This window comes from Drosophila ficusphila, unplaced genomic scaffold (assembly GCF_018152265.1).
Source record: "Drosophila ficusphila isolate 14025-0441.05 unplaced genomic scaffold, ASM1815226v1 contig_106, whole genome shotgun sequence".
NCBI lineage: Eukaryota > Metazoa > Arthropoda > Insecta > Diptera > Drosophilidae > Drosophila > Drosophila ficusphila.
Genome location: NW_025063993.1, coordinates 4,906,292 through 4,924,843, shown reverse-complemented (window position 1 = coordinate 4,924,843; position 18,552 = coordinate 4,906,292). Strand labels below are relative to the sequence as shown.

At 36.4% G+C, this 18,552-nt stretch overlaps 2 protein-coding genes across 2 annotated transcripts; one reads left to right on the top strand and one right to left on the bottom strand.

Annotated features, from left to right (window-relative positions):
* Positions 1-4,534: 4,534 nt before the first annotated feature.
* LOC122319785 (protein new-glue 3-like) lies at positions 4,535-4,858 on the bottom strand. The gene has a single exon (XM_043207555.1). The coding sequence runs from the start codon at positions 4,856-4,858 to the stop codon at positions 4,535-4,537; it is 324 nt and encodes a 107-aa protein (XP_043063490.1).
* Positions 4,859-6,244: 1,386 nt separating this feature from the next.
* LOC122319784 (protein new-glue 3-like) lies at positions 6,245-6,568 on the top strand. Its single transcript, XM_043207554.1, has one exon. It carries the CDS (start codon positions 6,245-6,247, stop codon positions 6,566-6,568), a length of 324 nt encoding a protein of 107 aa, XP_043063489.1.
* Positions 6,569-18,552: the final 11,984 nt, after the last annotated feature.

Genomic DNA, 18,552 nt, shown 5'->3' with positions numbered 1-18,552 from the left:
AAAATGATTCTTGGGTTTCATTTACGTCTGCCAAATGCTCTTTTGTTTGAGCTAAAAATTGTTTTGATGTTAATTAAATAATATTCTTGATACCAGTTAGTATTGAGTAACTGTTTTTGTATTGATTTTATTCATTGTTTTTCTCAAAAAAGAAAAATAACGTCTAATTCAAATATTTGAAAAAAGTCAATACCCAATAGTAAATGTAAAAGATGACAAATTTTAACAGAATTAATAGGATTACGATTTATTCGCCCTGGTTTTTCATTTAATTTAATCTATACACAAAAAAGACAAAATAAATATCTTCGATATTATTAGGAAGACACGAAAATCCGCGGCTAAATGATAATTTCTGCTAAGACGTTGCCAAGATTTTAAGCCACTTACCTGTGGCTAAGAGGAGGAGTCGAGTCAGCAGTCATGGCAGCCATCCAAAGGGCCAAGACTGTTTCCCTTTCCGGTCGCCAGTTGAAATAACAATCGAGGAAAATCGGGAAACAGGAAGTCGGTGGCAAGGACAGAAAGCCGGGCCACGAAGAAGATACCAATAAACCGGCAACGACATTTGTTGATTTTATTGACATGTTTCGATGGCAAGCCAGCGTTTCGCTTTTCGCTGCTGTGACTGGCAGTCAAATTTCCTCCTTCGCGTGTCCTTTTTGTTCCTGCCCCACGGCGCAGCTAGCCCATTTGGCCTGCCCTTCTTCTTGGCCTGTGCGTGGTCTTAAAATGCGCCATAAAATTGATAAAATCAGTTGATTGTAAAAATTGATAAATTGAAATTGATTGAGGCAGTCGGGAAATGGAGGAAAAGTCGGAGGCAGCGTGGCGGAGCAAATGAAACGGCTTTGAAGCCCCGCACATACAAGCACTTGGCCCTTTGCATACGGAATAAGTACACTGAAAAATAAAAATAGTTTTATACAATATACATAATCGAATAGATTTTGATTAGGTACTTGTCTAATTCCATTTCTTTACATGTGCTGAAAAGTAAAATAATAAAAAATCAAAACATTTAAATGGTTTTTGGTATGCAAAATTTTTCTTTGTGCCTCGGTTTCGAGCACATGTTGCCAAGTGTGTTTGTGGGCCACAAACAACATTAGCGGCCCAAACGCAGTCGATGCCTTTTTTCTCGGAAATGGCAAGGACTTTGCCTTGGGGTAAAAGAAATCACGCAGCGACGGCAGCATTTAATTAACAAGTTGAGGGGGAAAATTTGGTCGAATAGATTTCAACTGACATGCGGAAAATGTAAATGGCAAAAAGGAAATTCAAATTGAGACCCCAAATAAATTGGTAATACGGATAGTTGAATTAAAAATACTCCGGTAATGATGAATAGTAATAAAATTAGCGGAAAGATAATTCTAAATATTTTTAAAAGTAATTCCTTTCGATATTGTTACCAAAAATGTATTCAAATAGTTAAGCAACTTTAATTTCAATTACAATTTAGTTTCTACTAGTTAAATATAATTTTTTTCCCTTGTTAAAATAAACATAAAAACATATTCAATAAATTTCAATCCAGGATACCGCTTGGACATTACCAACTGCCTTTAAAATTGTAAAGGTCATGGCACAAAAAATAGATTTTTGTGTTTCTTTGTTGCATTAGTAGTTTAGATATACAAGGACATGCCATTTTAACTGCACAAGTATCTGTGTGGATTCTATTCTTTTCTGTTGTTGCTTAAGCACTTCCTGCAACCAATACATACTAAATTTAAAGTGGCTCATTTCGGGTACGTCTTCTGCCACGGCCAACTTGACGGACATTTGAGAGTGTCCTGTACTATAACCATAAGCCCGGCGATAATTGCAATTGCATAATTAACGCTGTTTTAATGGCTGCTTTAAAGTGGCCGCTTTAAGTACTTACCTGCACTCGTGTTTTCCTGCTTCCGCGTGTTTTTAATGCGAGATGAAATTACTTTTTATTGACGCCTGGCAAACACGATTGACATGCACTTACACGCTCGTTGAGTGTCATTTTGCCACTTGCGGTGGCAATGGCCGCCGCTGCGTGGCAGTGTGTGTGAGTTCCCGTCAAAGTGCGCCGGTATGGGTGCCCATCTGTGTGCGAAACACATATGCGAAATTGATATATACTGAAACCATTGATTTTCCAGTCTGAAAAGGTGTTTCACACGGCAGTTATTATTTCGTTGTATAACTTTCAAAATATAATATTTTTTAATAAGGTTATATGGATTGCTTTAAAAGCAATTTTCATATATATGTTTTTACCTTGGTTAAAAACGTTCAAAAACATATTCCTTCCATATTCCATATAAATTATAAATACAAAATAAGTAGTACTAAGATTAATAATAAAATTTATATTAGAATTAAAATTTTTGAACTAGAACTTAGGTAACTAAATCTTGCAGGAGCACCCTTTGATTCGGATTTTTTGCCCCCCCGTGGAATGGCTTCAAAAAATGCCAACGATTACCGGTGACAGTTAACAAGTCAATCGCTACACGGCGGATATGCGATACCGTACATATATAGCCCATTAAAAAAACACAAGAAGCGGATATCGATATCGTGTGTGACATTATCTTAATGCTCATTAAAAGCCCTTTTGTGTTGAAGCAAGTAGCGGGGCTATTGGTTCATTTGGCCGTGGGAAAGTTTTTAATTGCTAAAGTTTGCAGCAAAGTGAAAATGGCAGTTGCAACACTCCGATATTTACTCGATAAATTGATAAATGTGCAGCAGTCAGGTTGCCCAGGCTGCTCATTAAAAGCGCCATTCTAAGCGGTGCGCGTTAATATGTCAAGTTGAGCAGTTAAGCCCCAACACCTCCTCCTCCCCCTCCTCCTCCACCTGCTCCTCCACCTGCTCCTCCTCCTGCTCCTCCTCCGCCTCGAACTCCTTGAACTCCCCGTCATCCCCGTTGCAAATGTCTGATGCAGCGTTTCGGGGCACAAATGAGCAAAAGTTAACAAGACAGAGCCGGGCAGACGAGCTGTCTTATTACAGCTGCTGCGTTTCCTGAGCAGTTGGTGCTCTGCCCTCTACTGCCACGCCCCCAGAAACGCCCCTTCTTGCGGTTCTTTCTGGCACGCCCGCTGCCTTGAGCATGTGGCATCGGTAGCTCCACTTATAAAATCATGTCCGAAAACGTATCCTTATCAAGAAAATGTTGGGAATTTTCCACCAACAAAACTTGGAAATAAATCAGATTTTTGTAGCTAATATATATATATAATTAATATATAATTAATATAATACAATACTTTCTAACCATAATATATATTCATTCCTGAAAGTTTTTTCATTATTTTCAAAAACAAAGAAATAAATAAAAAATTTATGTTAAGGTTTAAAAATGGAATCTAAACATACAATTAACTGACATAAATTAAATTTGTTGTATTAGGTTTAGCATAATTTAGTACAATTCCTTTAAATGGAACTGGAAAAATAATGTTACAAACAGTCAGACAATGTTTTTTTCGAGTGTTAAGGAATTTTAAGTGCCTGCAACGCAGCTTAGCTCAGCTGAGCGCAACTCATCTCATCTCATCTCCATCTCGTGTGCGAGTGTGTGCTTAACCGCGAGTGCAATTATTACTTGCGAGTTGCAACAAACGGCAGCAGCTTGGGCAAACTTTCAAGATTCCCCTAATGGCTGCTGTTGAAAGCAAGGATTTGTGGCCCGGGCAGCCGGAAACCTGTAACGAAGATGCTTACATATCATAAACATCGGCAATAGGCAACCGGTCCATTGTTATACCGAAGGCAGCTGGCCAACCACAGGACCCCGACCACGAATCGCAACCGGAGACCAAGCAAACGTTTGACCAGCCGGTTAACAATGATGTTTTCAACGGAAACAAACACGAGTCACAATGCCTACAAAGGATGTACACTCTGTTGCTTAAGGTGTGCTTAAGTTTTAGTGTATTTTAGTAAATATTATTCTGAATTGTTAAAAACATTGAAAACCATTTGAATAACTAATACACATTAAATTAACTAAACTTCTTCGTTTGCATTCTTTTGGACTTTCTTTTCAAAGATCTTTCTAATCATTTTAAGAGTCAGAAATATTAAAACCTTTTTAAAAACTATAAATATTTCAAACGAATTTGTTCATTAAAACACAAAGTATCATTGTTTTTATACCCTTGCAGAGCAAAAGGATATTATAATTTCAGTCAGAAGTTTGAAGTATATATATTCCTGATCAGTATCACGATCTGAATCGATCTTACCCTTTGCATGGGTATATGTATGGTATCTGTGTATTGAAACTATTCTAGTTCACTATATTGGCTATCAAGAGAATACTAATAGAAATTCACATTTTTATTATAAATCTAAACAAATTATTATTTGTAGCTTGATCAAACTTTTCCATATCCACCTTGGTAGATTAAACTGTCAGCACCCTTTGTTCACTGTGTATATCAATAGGATAGAAGTTTCCCTATCTATTGGAGTAATGTATGCGAAAGTATGCTTGACTGATTTATTTTGAATTTCTGGCAAAGGGAATTAAAAACAAACTTTAGTTGGCTGTCCTGCGAACTCGAACGACAACTCGCCGGCGAACACCTCCGTTGGCTCCTTCCCGGATGATCACGCGTCTTCGGATGATGACACGACGACGACGGCGGCGGTGCTTCTTCCCTTTGGTGGTGCCCTCCGTGCTGGTGGTGGAGGAGGAATCTGTTGTGGTGGTGGTGGCATCCGTGGTTGTGGTTGCGGCGTCGGTGGTGGTGGTTGTGGCCGAGGCACTGGTCGTAGTGGTGGTCGATTGGGCTGAGACCTCGCTGCTCTGGAGGATCAGCACGGCCAGGACGACCAGGGAAAGAGTGAGTAGGTAGCGCATGGTGAGGATGGTTCTTGTGGTGTTCGAGAACTGATGTTGATGGCCTTGACTGAGAGGTCTTTATATTTCCTAAGAGCCAAAGAGCTACTAAGTTATAAGCAAACACAGATGTGAGTTCCATGACACTACATAATAACATCTATTACAGTGCTCTTGCATATTTGCGATGCTTTGTCCATTATATTTACACCTGTTTGGACATATTTGGAATTTTTATTTTCGATTCTCTTATTTATTGTCATATTCCCATTCTTTCAAAAATATCAAAGTTACAATTTATGTTGATAAGGACGGAAATTTCTTTCAATGCATGTATTAAAGCGAATGGTTTTTTGAAGTATGTCTATTATTTTGTCTGGGGTTGAATAGGTAAAACAACACATTGAAAAATAAATATTTACTAGTCCGGGGTTAGCATAGATCTTTCCTATGGCAGCTATTTGATAGTGTTATCCGATTTTGATAAAATTTAATCCGAAATTTAATAGAAGTTAGAAAACGCCATCTGGAAGAAATCAAGTCGATTTGAATAAAAACAAAGGCGTGAGAATTTTTTATTTCAATCTCTCGTAAGGGAGCTATCCGATATAGTCGGCCGACAATATACAACTACACAACTTTTGGGAAAGTTCCAGCAAGATAGCTTTAAAACTGAGAGACTAGTTTGCGTAGAAACGGACAGACGAACAGAAGTATTTCGTTTCAGATCGTGATGCTGATGAAGAACATATATACGTTATGGGTTCTGAGATGTCTCCTTCACTGCGTTGCAAATTTCTGACTGAAATTATAATACCCTTTGCTCTGCAAGGGTATACAAATGTTTGTTGCTTAAATAGTGGTTTCAATTAAGGATTTAAGTAAACACATATGAGTAAATATTTTTTATTTGTTTACTTTGTTTCAGTAGAAAGGTTTGCGTTACATTGTTGAGTCATATAATGCTAACCCCGGACTAGTAAATATTTATTTTTCAATGTGTTGTTTTACCTATTCAACCCCAGACAAACTAATAGACATACTTCAAAAGCCATTCGCTCAACTTCATCTAGATCTTAATCTTAATACATGAATTGAAAGAAATTTTTTGTCCTTATCAACATAAATTGTAACTTTGATATTTTTGAAAGAATGGGGCGTGCTATGACAATAAATAAGAGAATCGAAAAATAAAAATTCCAAATACGTCCAATCAGGTGTAAATATAATGGACAAAGCATCGCAAATATGCAAGAGCACTGTAATAGATGTTATTATGTAGTGTCATGGAACTCACATCTGTGTTTGCTTATAACTTAGTAGCTCTTTGGCTCTTAGGAAATATAAAGACCTCTCAGTCAAGGCTATCAACATCAGTTCTCGAACACCACAAGAACCATCCTCACCATGCGCTACCTCCTCACTCTTTCCCTGGTCGTCCTGGCCGTGCTGATCCTCCAGAGCAGCGAGGTCTCAGCCCAATCGACCACCACTACGACCAGTGCCTCGGCCACAACCACCACCACCGCCGCCGCCACCACAACCACGGATGCCACCACCACCACAACAGATTCCTCCTCCACCACCAGCACGGAGGGCACCACCAAAGGGAAGAAGCACCGCCGCCGTCGTCGTCGTGTCATCATCCGAAGACGCGTGATCATCCGGGAAGGAGCCAACGGAGGTGTTCGCCGGCGAGTTGTCGTTCGAGTTCGCAGGACAGCCAACTAAAGTTTGTTTTTAATTCCCTTTGCCAGAAATTCAAAATAAATCAGTCAAGCATACTTTCGCATACATTACTCCAATAGATAGGGAAACTTCTATCCTATTGATATACACAGTGAACAAAGGGTGCTGACAGTTTAGTCTACCAGGGTGGATATGGAAAAGTTTGCTCAAGCTACAAATAATAATTTGATTAGATTTATAATAAAAATGTGAATTTCTATTAGTTTTCCCTTGAAGCCAATATAGTGAACTAGAATAGTTTCAATACACAGATTCCACACATATACCCATGCAAAGGGTATAATAATTTCTGTCAGAAATTATGTATATTTTTGACCTGTATCTCTATCAGAGTGGATAATACATGCCAGTCTGTCGTTCTGTCTTCACAAGTCTTTTGCTGGTTGCTTATACATATGTATGCTGATCGGGATCGGACGACTACATAATACTGATCTTTCGATATTTCCTATGGCAGCTATATGACAACGTTGTCGGATTTTAATAATGATTAGGAAAGATAGAAAAATCTATATAAAAATAACGGAAATAAAATTATAACATCGTTGTTTTTCATCAGACAAGCACCATTTTAGGAATATAGAGTTTTCTAACGACTTTTACGAACTACGAATTAAATTTTATAAAAATCGGACAAATATAACATATAGCTGCCATATGAAAAATAGTCGAAAATATGTAAAATGTATAGAAAAATCGTCATAGCTTTGATGTTTTTTAGCCTTTATGCATTTGGATCAACTGATTACTGCAAGGGTATATATTTATTTCTAATTTTGAAAGCTGCTATTCTCGGCAAGGAAGAGGCCGGCTTTTGTTTCCGTTCTTGCAGCCAGTTTGAATGAAGAGTAAACTGTACCTCGGTAAACTCTCCTAGAACAAAATCATCGCATGCCTGTGTGAGCAGCCGGAAAAGTCGGTAGAGAACAGCAAAGAATAAAGTTTCTTGCCGCGTATCGCACTTATCAAATTAAACAGAAGAGTTTCCTTCGCTATTTTGCATTCGCATTTGCATTCGCCGTATTTCGACATTGCACATTGTCAACAGCGGAAAAGTTTCCACCTTTGCGCCGAGCAAAAAGCAGTAGCGGTAAGAACAACCATAACAGCAGTATTATTAACAAAAACAATAACTTATTACCCATTGCTTTTAGTAGTTTTTATAACTTTTACGACTTTTTAATAAAGTTGCAATGCATTTGCTTGTTGCACAACGTTGGGTAATGGGGATTTGGGGGTTTTGGAGGGTTTGCAACGTCAACTTCAACTCTCAAGACAAAGTTTCAGCCCGAAGGCCTTGGGGCTGGCGATGCACGCTCAAGTTGTAATTTACCCTCCCAACCCCTCTTTTACCAACCCCCTTTGCAACATCCCTTCGACAAAGTGAGTTATGCAATGTCACGCATCCGCCATGTGGTCCGACTGGCTTCGTTTTAAGGCTTTAAGCTGCAGCGCGCTGACAGCCCAAGCCTCGCCTTGAACACACAGGGAAAAATAATGAAAAAATGCTTATCTGAACAGCTTCTAGCTGCAGAATAAATCAGAATAAAAAATTTAAAACAATAAAATCCAAATTTGAATAAAAGCAATAAACGAAATCATAAAAGAGAAACATTCATTTTATTCGTTTAAGTCCTTGGCAGCTTTCAAAGAATTAATTGCAAAAAACAGACATTTTTATATTGAATAAATCAATATTATTGTTTGTTTTGTGATCAATGTTTATTTTAACTGTAGATTTTAAGAGAATTCAAATGATTGGAAACACCTCCAAAATTAAAAAAAAAAAAAAACAAAAAAATTATTAAATAAAAAATATTGAAGTTATTTTTTACACATTTAAAAAAATAATATATTTTATAAATTTACTCATTAATTTAATTTAAAGCAAACTTCTAATAAGATATTTAAAATTTTAAATATTTTGAATACATAATTGTGTTTAGAGTTATACATATTATTGTGTGTTCTGTGTGTTTGTATTTATGATTATTATTATATTATGAAAAAGAATACACATAATTTTACAGTGATGTGCATCTGCACCTCAAAGACAAACAACAAACGATGCCAGACAGTGGAGACAGTGAAGCATGCAACACAAACAAAACACACGGACTCGAAATTCGGGTGGCAAGAATGCTAATTTGGCCCTCCCACACGCGCCACAAAACAGCATGTGCCACCGATAGTGTTTCGGAAGGGATTGTCTATAAGGAGGTGGGTCCGGGGTTTATGCGGCCAAAGTTTCCACTGTGGCAGCCAGCCAGCAGCGGCATAATGCATTTAGCCATCTTGCTGGTTCCGGGTCCTGCGTAACTTTTCATTCAGTTTGCCACATATTAAAATCTAACCACAAAATGTCAAACCGAAAACCAAAAGTTATGCATTTGTGTCTGCGTAAATGTGTACACGGTGTTCATAGGTGTTTGTGTGTAAGCGTGTGTGTGTGTGCCATTTTTGAGAGTGCGCTTGTGTGCTTGACAGGTGAAACTCAAAAGAATTGTTGCATAAACTTTGATGTTTATTAGCTTCAATGCGCTGAGTAGCTTCAGGGCATCCGGGCCTTGAACTATCTTTAATACACATAAATACAGGAAACGGAATTTGCTTGAAATGCCTTAAATTTGATTCTATTGCTGTTAAAGTAAGTAAGTAACTGCATACATTTCGATTCATATATTGTAAATGTAAAGAAACAATTCATCTATATAATTACCTTAAACATTCCCTGCTGAATTGTCGACAGATAATTGTCAATTCTCTGATTTATTTTAGATTTTACTAAAATTAAAGAAAAACTCTATAGAAAAACAAACAACATTGCAACTTGAATTGTTATCAAGCCAACTGTTATTGCACTTTCTGTATTTTTGTATGAAGAGTGGTTACAATGGTATAGCAATATTTTGTTGGAAATGAGTAAACAATTTTGGCTGGTTTAATTTTAATTTTGTATGTAAAAGCGGCAAACAAATTACCAAAACTCAAAGATTCATCTGTTCAATTAATATAAACCTACATATTATATCAACGGTATAAAATCTTTTATTTGTATAAATTATTTCAACGAAGCAAACTTAACTTTATTCTTTTCCTTTTCTTAAGGAAACACTCCACATAAGCTATTTTTAACTTCTATGTCCGCCAATTGTTTATCTACATACAAATTAGATATAAATAAATGCTCGATTAACAACAGGTCATGCGAAACACATTTGCCGAATCTAATGAATTTTGTTGACGCAGCTAAATGAGCGAATTTCACTTGTAATCATTCGGGCGAACCTAAACTGTTGACAGATTAATTAAGCAAAAATACCAAAAAACAAATCCACAAAAAATAGCAAACAACAAATAACAACATCGCTGTATTGTGTATGACAGTGACGAAGCATAAAATGCAAATATGCATTTTGCAAGTCTAATTGCAGACTTTGTAGTTGTTGCCGCTGCTGTTGCGCAATTATAATTGCGTTTATTGTGTGCATGTTAGCCAATAATTAGCATTGAATTAATTTACGAACAGCAAACCAATTAGCCACACACCTTATCCTCGACTCTTGACCGTCAAAGCGTCAAAGATGATTCGCCTCCCTTTGACCCTTTACCCCTCGAACTAACCACACAACATAATTATCATCATCGTGTTCTCGTCTCCGCAGTATAATTTCACTAAAATTCAATTTCAATCAAACACTTCGCATGCTCGATGTAATTATGTGATTCGCTTGCCAACTGGACACGAGAGTCATTTAAAGAGAACCTTAACAAATTAAGCTTGAAACCGAAATTTGATTTTAAAGCAAACCTGTCGAAATCGAAATCTTTTTTCTTGGTATTTAGTGTTACTTTATAAGCCAATAAACAAAACTAAATGAGAACCTTATATAAAACAAAAAAAAAACACATTTATTTAGAACCTTCCAATCTCTTAGGGTAAACGTATCATCTAAGTCATTATATAATATATAATATACTCATATACTTAAATTAAAACTTTTCTAGGCTTATTCCTTAATAAATGCTATCTAAATAAATATTAAAGTAAGGTTTTTCCTTAAAAAGTTTGATTTATGAGGCAATACATTTATAAACTTTCAAAAAAATCTCGGCTTTTTTTTTTTAATTTACAGGAAATAAATTATGCAGAGGACTATAAATTGTTGAAATAAGCTTGAAAGTTTAGGCTGGGAATTTTCAAGTTAAAAGAAAAAAACAAGATATTTACGAGCTGGACTAGTCCAATGGCCTTTTTGAAAATTGCAGCACAACATGCGTGAGGGAGACCGTTTAAAAGAGTTTCCCAAAGTGCAAACGCAGCTCCCCAAGACGGGTTTTCCTCGAGCTCTTTTACACACTCACACACACAGTGGGGATTTTGGCAACACAAACACAACAAACTGGACCTAAAGCACAACACACACATGCAGAGAAGTACAATGGATTGCATTTGAAATACACAGACGACGTGCCCAGATAAATTTTCCTCAGTCTCATTCTCATTCTTACTCCCATTTCCATTGGTTATTCCACACAAAACGAAAACATGTTATAAATCTGTAATTCGGATTGATATGAATAAATTATTCATTTTAAAAATGATTTAAAGACATACCCTTTTATTGATTTAGTTTTCTTTGTTATGCATAGCTGATAATTAACATAGTAATTAATTTACACACTCCTTTAAGCACAATGTTTTAAAGGAATATGATTTATTTTTCATGTGTATAACCATTTTGAGCCAAAAGACGACGACGCTGCAAAAGCTGCAAGACAGTCGAACTGAGACTCGGACCTTCCATGCTGACTTTGAAACTTATGCACCAGCCGTTAAGCTCAGCTCAATGTGTTGTTTTCCCCCGCTTTTCCCAGAGTTTTCCTTGATTTTCCTATGTGTTTGGACGTGTGTGCGTGGAAAAGCAGCTTAAGCATGCACATTCGCATAAGGAAACGGATGAAGAAGTTGCAGAATAAGTAAGCTGCAGAAGCTCATTCGAATTTCATATATATATATATAAAAAACAAGGAGCATACTTGCAATCGACCAGATGTATACCCCTTTAAAATATGTTTCATAACTAACTTTTCTTCCTCAATGTTTTAATTGTTATCTGGTCAATACTACTGAGATAATTTCTTGTGTTTGGTTTGATGTTCACTTACCTGAGCTAAATAAAAAAAATTTACTTTCCCATTTTAACTATAATTGAATTTTATACGCCTTTAAAAAATGAACTAAATTAGTACGAAGAAGTTTTTAAATGTCTCTTAAAAGAATAACGCTTGAAATCGTAGGTTCTCAGTGGCTGAACAAAGATATTTCTGCATGCACATCTTTATTTCAATACACCCTCGATTTTTGTTCCGAAGTAGGTATAAATGCTCATAAATATTCTTTTCCATAATAAAAAAAAATAGCAACAAAAAAAGTTATTTAGAATGGCTGCTGTGGTGATAAGCAATTTCTGAGTGCCGTCTGCTCTACTTTTTTATAAGTTTTTTATGGCCATGATGTCTCCAAACTTTAAGAAAAACGGAGTGGACTTACGTTCCTTAAAATTGTACATTAATTAGTTTTACATAGCTTTCTTGAAGTTATTATGAACTCTTATTTTATATTGGTTTAATTAAATGTTAATTATTGAAACTTTCCTGTAAGCTTAAATTCAAACGACAAAAAAGTTTAAAACTCCACCCAATCCGCAGACAATTTCCATTCCGTTTGCGCTCATTAAGCTCTTCCAAAAATTCTGTTGGTCGCGGACTTAAATGACCAAAACATTTTTATAACTTAATTAAACACTGATTTTGCCTTCACATTTTATGGCCATTTTCACACAACCAGCGACAGCATAAAACCGAACACTTCTCCCCATTTCAGTTCACAAAAAAAAAAAAAGAGGAATAGCAAGAAAAAATTGTTGGAGAAAATGAAGTTCTATTCGATTTGTTTTATTGTCCATCGGTTCGGTTCGGTTCGGGGGAATGGATGGGGGAATTGGGGGGACTGGGTGGTTGGATATTTGGTCAAATGACTGGTCTGTGGTCAGCTGCCAACTGGGAGTATTAGTTATATATGCTGTGTCGGCTATTTTGGGCCACTGGCGGTGGCATCGGCAGCAACAGCGGCAACAAAGTTATTTTGTGAAACTGCCAATTGTCGGACTTACTTTTTGTTCATTCCACTGTCGCTGCCACATGCCACATGGCAACGTTCTCGTTCTGTTTCTGCTCCGAGTGTATAGTATATCCCCCGATTTCCGCCTGACACAGCCAGCTCAATAGAAAGTTGCATTTTTTTCAGGGCTTATGTCGTTTGCTGTCGAGTTATGATGGAATCCTTTTGGCTTGGGCCACTTTAATTACGGCCTCGAGGTGTCAATGGCTGAGATTAATCAGTTTAATGGCCCTCTCTGTGTGGCATATTACAGCGGAATAAAGTCATTAAAATGCAATTAAAAATTGCGGGTGAGCTGCCTTGCTTCTTCCTCACTAAAACGTGTTTGTGAATTTTCTTAGCTCAATTTAATTAATTTAGCACAAAGCAAAAGCAAGGGAGCTGGCCAGGGGGTTCTGTGGTTGTAGACTAACTTTGTTTGGCTTAAAGTAATTAACATACATCGATTTGCAAGAAGAGCTCTTTCTGGTTGCTCCTTTTCATTTACTTGGGGTAGAAGTAAACTAATTGTTATTTAAGGAAACATTTATTTTCGTGACTCTAGCGTAGCTAGAAGGTGAATTAATTGTCGATTGCAGAGTTTTAATTCAAATGCCATTTACTTAATTAATTTATTGTAATTCATTGTATTAAAGTGCTTTCGAGTTTTTGTAACGTAAAATGTAAAATTTTTCCTAACATCGTTTTTCAATTTTGTTGCTATTGAGGCGTTTTATTAAATTGTCAATTAAAACAGTAACTTAGACATTTACATGTTCTAAAAAGAGTTAACCCCGACTTATTTTCGAAACGTTTTTTACATTGTTAATAGATTTTCCGAACAGAACAACGAAAACATTCACCAAAAACTAAATTGACTCCGAAACCTTGCTGACAAATGGTAAGGCATTAACTTCACTAAATTCAAGAACGCCCTTCGGGAAACCCGAATGCATTCGATGCTTAGCCAAGCAGATGGCGTTATCCTCTAACATATTTCCCGTGTTATTCTCCGTGCGATCTAAACAACCCAAAGAAGTGACAAATGTATTGCAAGTATCGCGTTTAAAAGCGATGCGACAACGTGGCGTATGGGTGATGGCCAAGAAAAAGTAAACTCAGTCAACGGAAAGACAAATACAATATGTAACAAACATTGTCACGCGCAGTTGCACCTGCTAAAAAAAGTGGTAAGGAGACAAATGACTCGCAGAATTTATATGCAGGGTGAAAGTTGATTGGCAATCACTTCCAAATCTAAACCAATCTAATCTAAATTATATTAAAACAAGAAAGGAAGCTAGCTTCGGCAAGCCGAAGCTTATATACCCTTGCAGTCATCAAATATGTCGATATAGTTGTCCGATTTTGATCAAATTTAACTCGTAATTCAAGAGTCGTAAGAACACTCTATATTCCAAAAATTATACTTGTCTGATGAAAAACAACGATGTTATCAATTTATTTCCATTAATTCTATATATAATTTTCGATCCCTCCTATGGCAGCTATATGATAGAGTTATCCGATTTTGATCAAATTTAATCCGAAATTCAGTAACAGTTAGAAAACGCCATCTTGAAGAATTCAAGTCGATCTGATGAAAAACAATAGAGTGAGAATTTTTTATTTCATTCTCTTGTATTGGAGCTATCCGATATAGTCGGCCGATCCGGCCCGTTCCGACATATATACTGCGTGCAACAACTACACAACTTTTGGGAAAGTTTCAGCACGATAGCTTTAAAACTGAGAGACTAGTTTGCGCGGAAACGGACAGACGGACAGACGGACAGACGGACAGACGTACATACATATTTCGATTCTGCTCGTGATGCTGATCAAGAATATATATACTTTATGGGGTCTGAGGTGTCTCCTTCACTGCGTTGCAAACTTCTGACTGAAATTATAATACCCTTTTGCTCTGCAAGGGTATAAATATTAATTAAAACATTAAAATATATAAAACATCAAATAAATATCTGTGTTAAAATCCAAGATAATTAATTTTTAATTCTTATTTAAATGTTACTTAAGAGTAAAGATACGGGGAAGACATTCATTCAATTAAAAAACTTGTGCTTAATCCAAATAAGACAATGGGATATAGGTAAAAGTCTTTCCGATTTGCACAGTCAAAATCAACTTGTTTTTTTCCGGCTAAAACCAAAACCGATTTCGCTCCAACTGAAATTATACCCGAAGTAGTTGTACCGTTATAAAGCAAAGGTATTTTACCAATCAAGCCCACAATTTCTCATGCTTCTGCGAGCATCGGCGAACAGTTCGCCACATTCCCATTGAGCCGGAAATGTGCAGGAAATGCGAGTAAACACAAAAAGCGATTCGAGTCGACAGAGGACATCCACAGGACAGCAGCATCATTGGCGTGGAGGAAGTCCGAGGAGAAGCCACTGGGTCAGGTCATTCGCATTCAATAATCCCCCGCAAACAGCAACAAGAAAATCACAATGCAATAACAAGCCAAGGACTGCACAGAAAAAAATGTTGGTAACGAAATTACTGTGAAATAATATTTAAATAAAATTAATTATGATATAATAATTAATATGCTTTAACCTTAAGGAAAGTCAGCAGCACTTCCTACTATTTCTTGAAAACCTTCATGAGAACTCACTTGATCCCAAAGAAATAAACAGAGATTCCATTTTTTTCCAGTCTTTAAAAAATCTAAGAAAAGTAGGAAATCAAGAAGCACGGAGAAAAGCACAACGCTCGATGGCAGCTTGACTTGCTTGATGGTATTTCGCTTTTGCCGCTGACATCAATTGCTCGCTGCTGTCAATACAGGAATATTGATATAATGATGCGGCCAGTGCAATGTCCACTGGGTATAAATATCTCTGTGGTGCACAGAATAATAAAAGAATATTTATTTGTATTCTTGTACTGTCCATTTGCCTGTTCAGTTATGGGCTGCATTAAAATTGTTTGTTTTGTAAACATTGTGGAGCTTCAATTTAATTGGGAGTTAAATTTCTTTTTGCGGTTTCCAAAACTTACATATCCATAAGAAGTAAAAAATTCTCCAAATTAATTCCTAACTTTTACAAAAAGCCATTCAATTTGTTTGAACCTATTTAACTAATACAGCAGATATCCGAAATTCATATGGCATGCAAGCCACTGTTGCTGACAATAGCATCTCAGTCTTCGTCTAATTTATGACCTTAAGAAATAGGTCCTTAGCTTATTAGATCATTTAGATCAGCAATCATATAATTAAAACTCTTAATCAGCAAAGTTGATCCTAACTGAAATTAAGTAGTATTAACCAGTAATACCATAATTATAGTAATAATAATTAAACAATAAATAAAATGTTTACAAAGCATGTAAATATTTTAAATTAATATCTCTTTTGAATATCAACTTGTATTCGTCGTTTTCAACATGTATAGCATCAAAAAGTTCAGGTAGAAATCGGTAATCTATTTAATAAACCACGTGATCCAGTTGGGGCGACAGGGCGATGAACTGCCAGAGATGGAACTCTGAACATCACCCACACATCACTCCACAAAAATAAGTTATTCAGAGTCCTGTGAACGCCTGAATGAATCGGTATTCACAAATATTCAATGGAGGGACAACGTAGAGAATGACGAAATACAATCAACCTGACAGTCGAACTTCAACCTTTGAAATGTATTTGCCGTAGGTCAATAACTTCGTTTACATTTGAAAACCGCATAGTCTTCTATGTGTATAGACGAAATGTTGCTTTTGAAAATGCAAAAAAGTACCTAGAAGGAAATCTATCATATTATAATAAACTATGCAACATTATTTGAAACTATAATTATATCTTAGTATACATATATATCATTCAATTTGTATGTTAGTTATTTAATAGAGGTTAGCTTATTATATTATATTTAATTGAATTACCTATTTAAATTATATTTTTTTTAAATGAGACCAAACGCTTTTGTATTTAAATACTGTTATTATAAAAAAAGTTAAAAATAAAAACTTCCCTGCTTAGATACAGTAGGTATATAAGTAAAGATAGTGACAGTGCGAGTGGCTTAAACCTTCAGACTAACTTAATTACACGCATTCGTAATCACAGTGGTCGCAGGGATATACTGTAGAAGGGATCTGTGGATTCGGTACAATTTGGAAGAGGAAGCAACAAAGGGAAAGGGACAGAGCCTAGCCGCAGGACATAATGGCATATGCGCAACCTCCTGATGATGGGCAAAGCCAAGCGGTTAACCGCAGAGTGGGAGGCGATTGTGCCCCATGAGAAGCATGGGATTGAACCCGTTTTTGGCCTGAATTGTGACATTATTTTAATGAAAATTGACGCTTGATTCAAGGGGGCGGCGCTCCACAAGCACTCCCCAAAACCCCATGATTGAGCCCATAAAATGGGTCCAACTGCTGCGGTCAACTTGCGATACAATTGCGCTTTACGAGCGCCGGAACAAGGCTTACGAAATAATAATAATGCAAACATCCCATGGATGTTTCGTAGTGTGTAGATGCGGAGCAAAACCCTTTGGACGCAGCTGCTCCGATGGCAACCGAAATGTAAACAGCAGTACCAGGAACACAAAGTGCCCGAGGTGCAAACACGTACTGCAATTCAAATAAAGAAAACAATAACAGAAAATGGAGTCGAGGCAGCAGACATGGAAGGGCAAAAAGCCAGAGAAAAGCGCAACCCACCAGCGCTAAGGGCTTACAACTGGACCTTAAATTATTACCTCTCATCGATATTGGAATACCCTTTTCCAGGGGCTTCAATTGCCTTAAGCAGACAGATAGCATTGGAGTTTAACAGCCTGAATTCCGTTTAAAAAGATATATGCTTTTAAATTACATTACTCTTGTAATGTACAATTGGAAAGCAAATTGTTATCTATTTACCCTATTGTGCAAAAATGTGTTTGAATTTGAACAAATGAAACTGTATTTATTTACCTAAAACTTTAACTAGGCGATTAAAAACAATACCAGTGTATTAAGTATTAAGCAATCTGGGTACAATTTTGAAAAATATTTTACACAGATATTAAATATCATTACCTAGTCCTTAAAACACTTTCATATCAGTTAAAATACCACTCCGCTCAGAGTATATCTTGAAACTGTTACACTTTTTCAAAACGTTTTAGTGAAATGTTTGCTATTCGTTTTTGGCGTTCAGGCTAAGCTTATACCTCCCCCCTCCCGAGTTTTCCGATTTTCCTGACCTAACATCAACTGGCATCCCCATCACCATCAGAAAACCGTTCTCACGTTGCACACTTTATTGTTCTTCCAATTGTTTTTCTTGTTGTTTTTGCTCCTCCAATTGCACTTTTCAATATTGATGGTAGGGCACCACCGAAGATATATCTACGTAACTACATTTAACGCTTCATTGATTAAGAGGCAATCGAAAAATGAGTGCATCTGCTTAATCAAGACTCTAATGGAGTTGAAATAAATGTAATGCCGACAACAAAGAAAGACTGCTGCAACTGAAGTGCTCTGACCGCAAAGTAGAACAATATATTCTTTAGGTATACAAATCTCTCAGTTTAATATTCAAGCTACAACAAAACAACCCATTTTGGTTGGCACATTAACCTGCTTTAAAACCTCACTCATAACGACATTTAAACTTTTCTCTAAACTCATCTGAAATTTAACAACAGAAAAAACGTCATGACCTTGGGTAATAAGTGTAACATATTTGAAAAATTCTTTATTTTCCCAGAGTAACCAATTATTGTTTTTAATTTAGATGAAATATTAACTTTGTTATGCGTTTTTAAAAATGCGA

Bases quoted from the DNA above. Each gene is read 5' to 3' on its own strand.
- LOC122319785 (XM_043207555.1), bottom strand. From the start codon at position 4,858: ATGCGCTACCTACTCACTCTTTCCCTGGTCGTCCTGGCCGTGCTGATC.
- LOC122319784 (XM_043207554.1), top strand. From the start codon at position 6,245: ATGCGCTACCTCCTCACTCTTTCCCTGGTCGTCCTGGCCGTGCTGATC.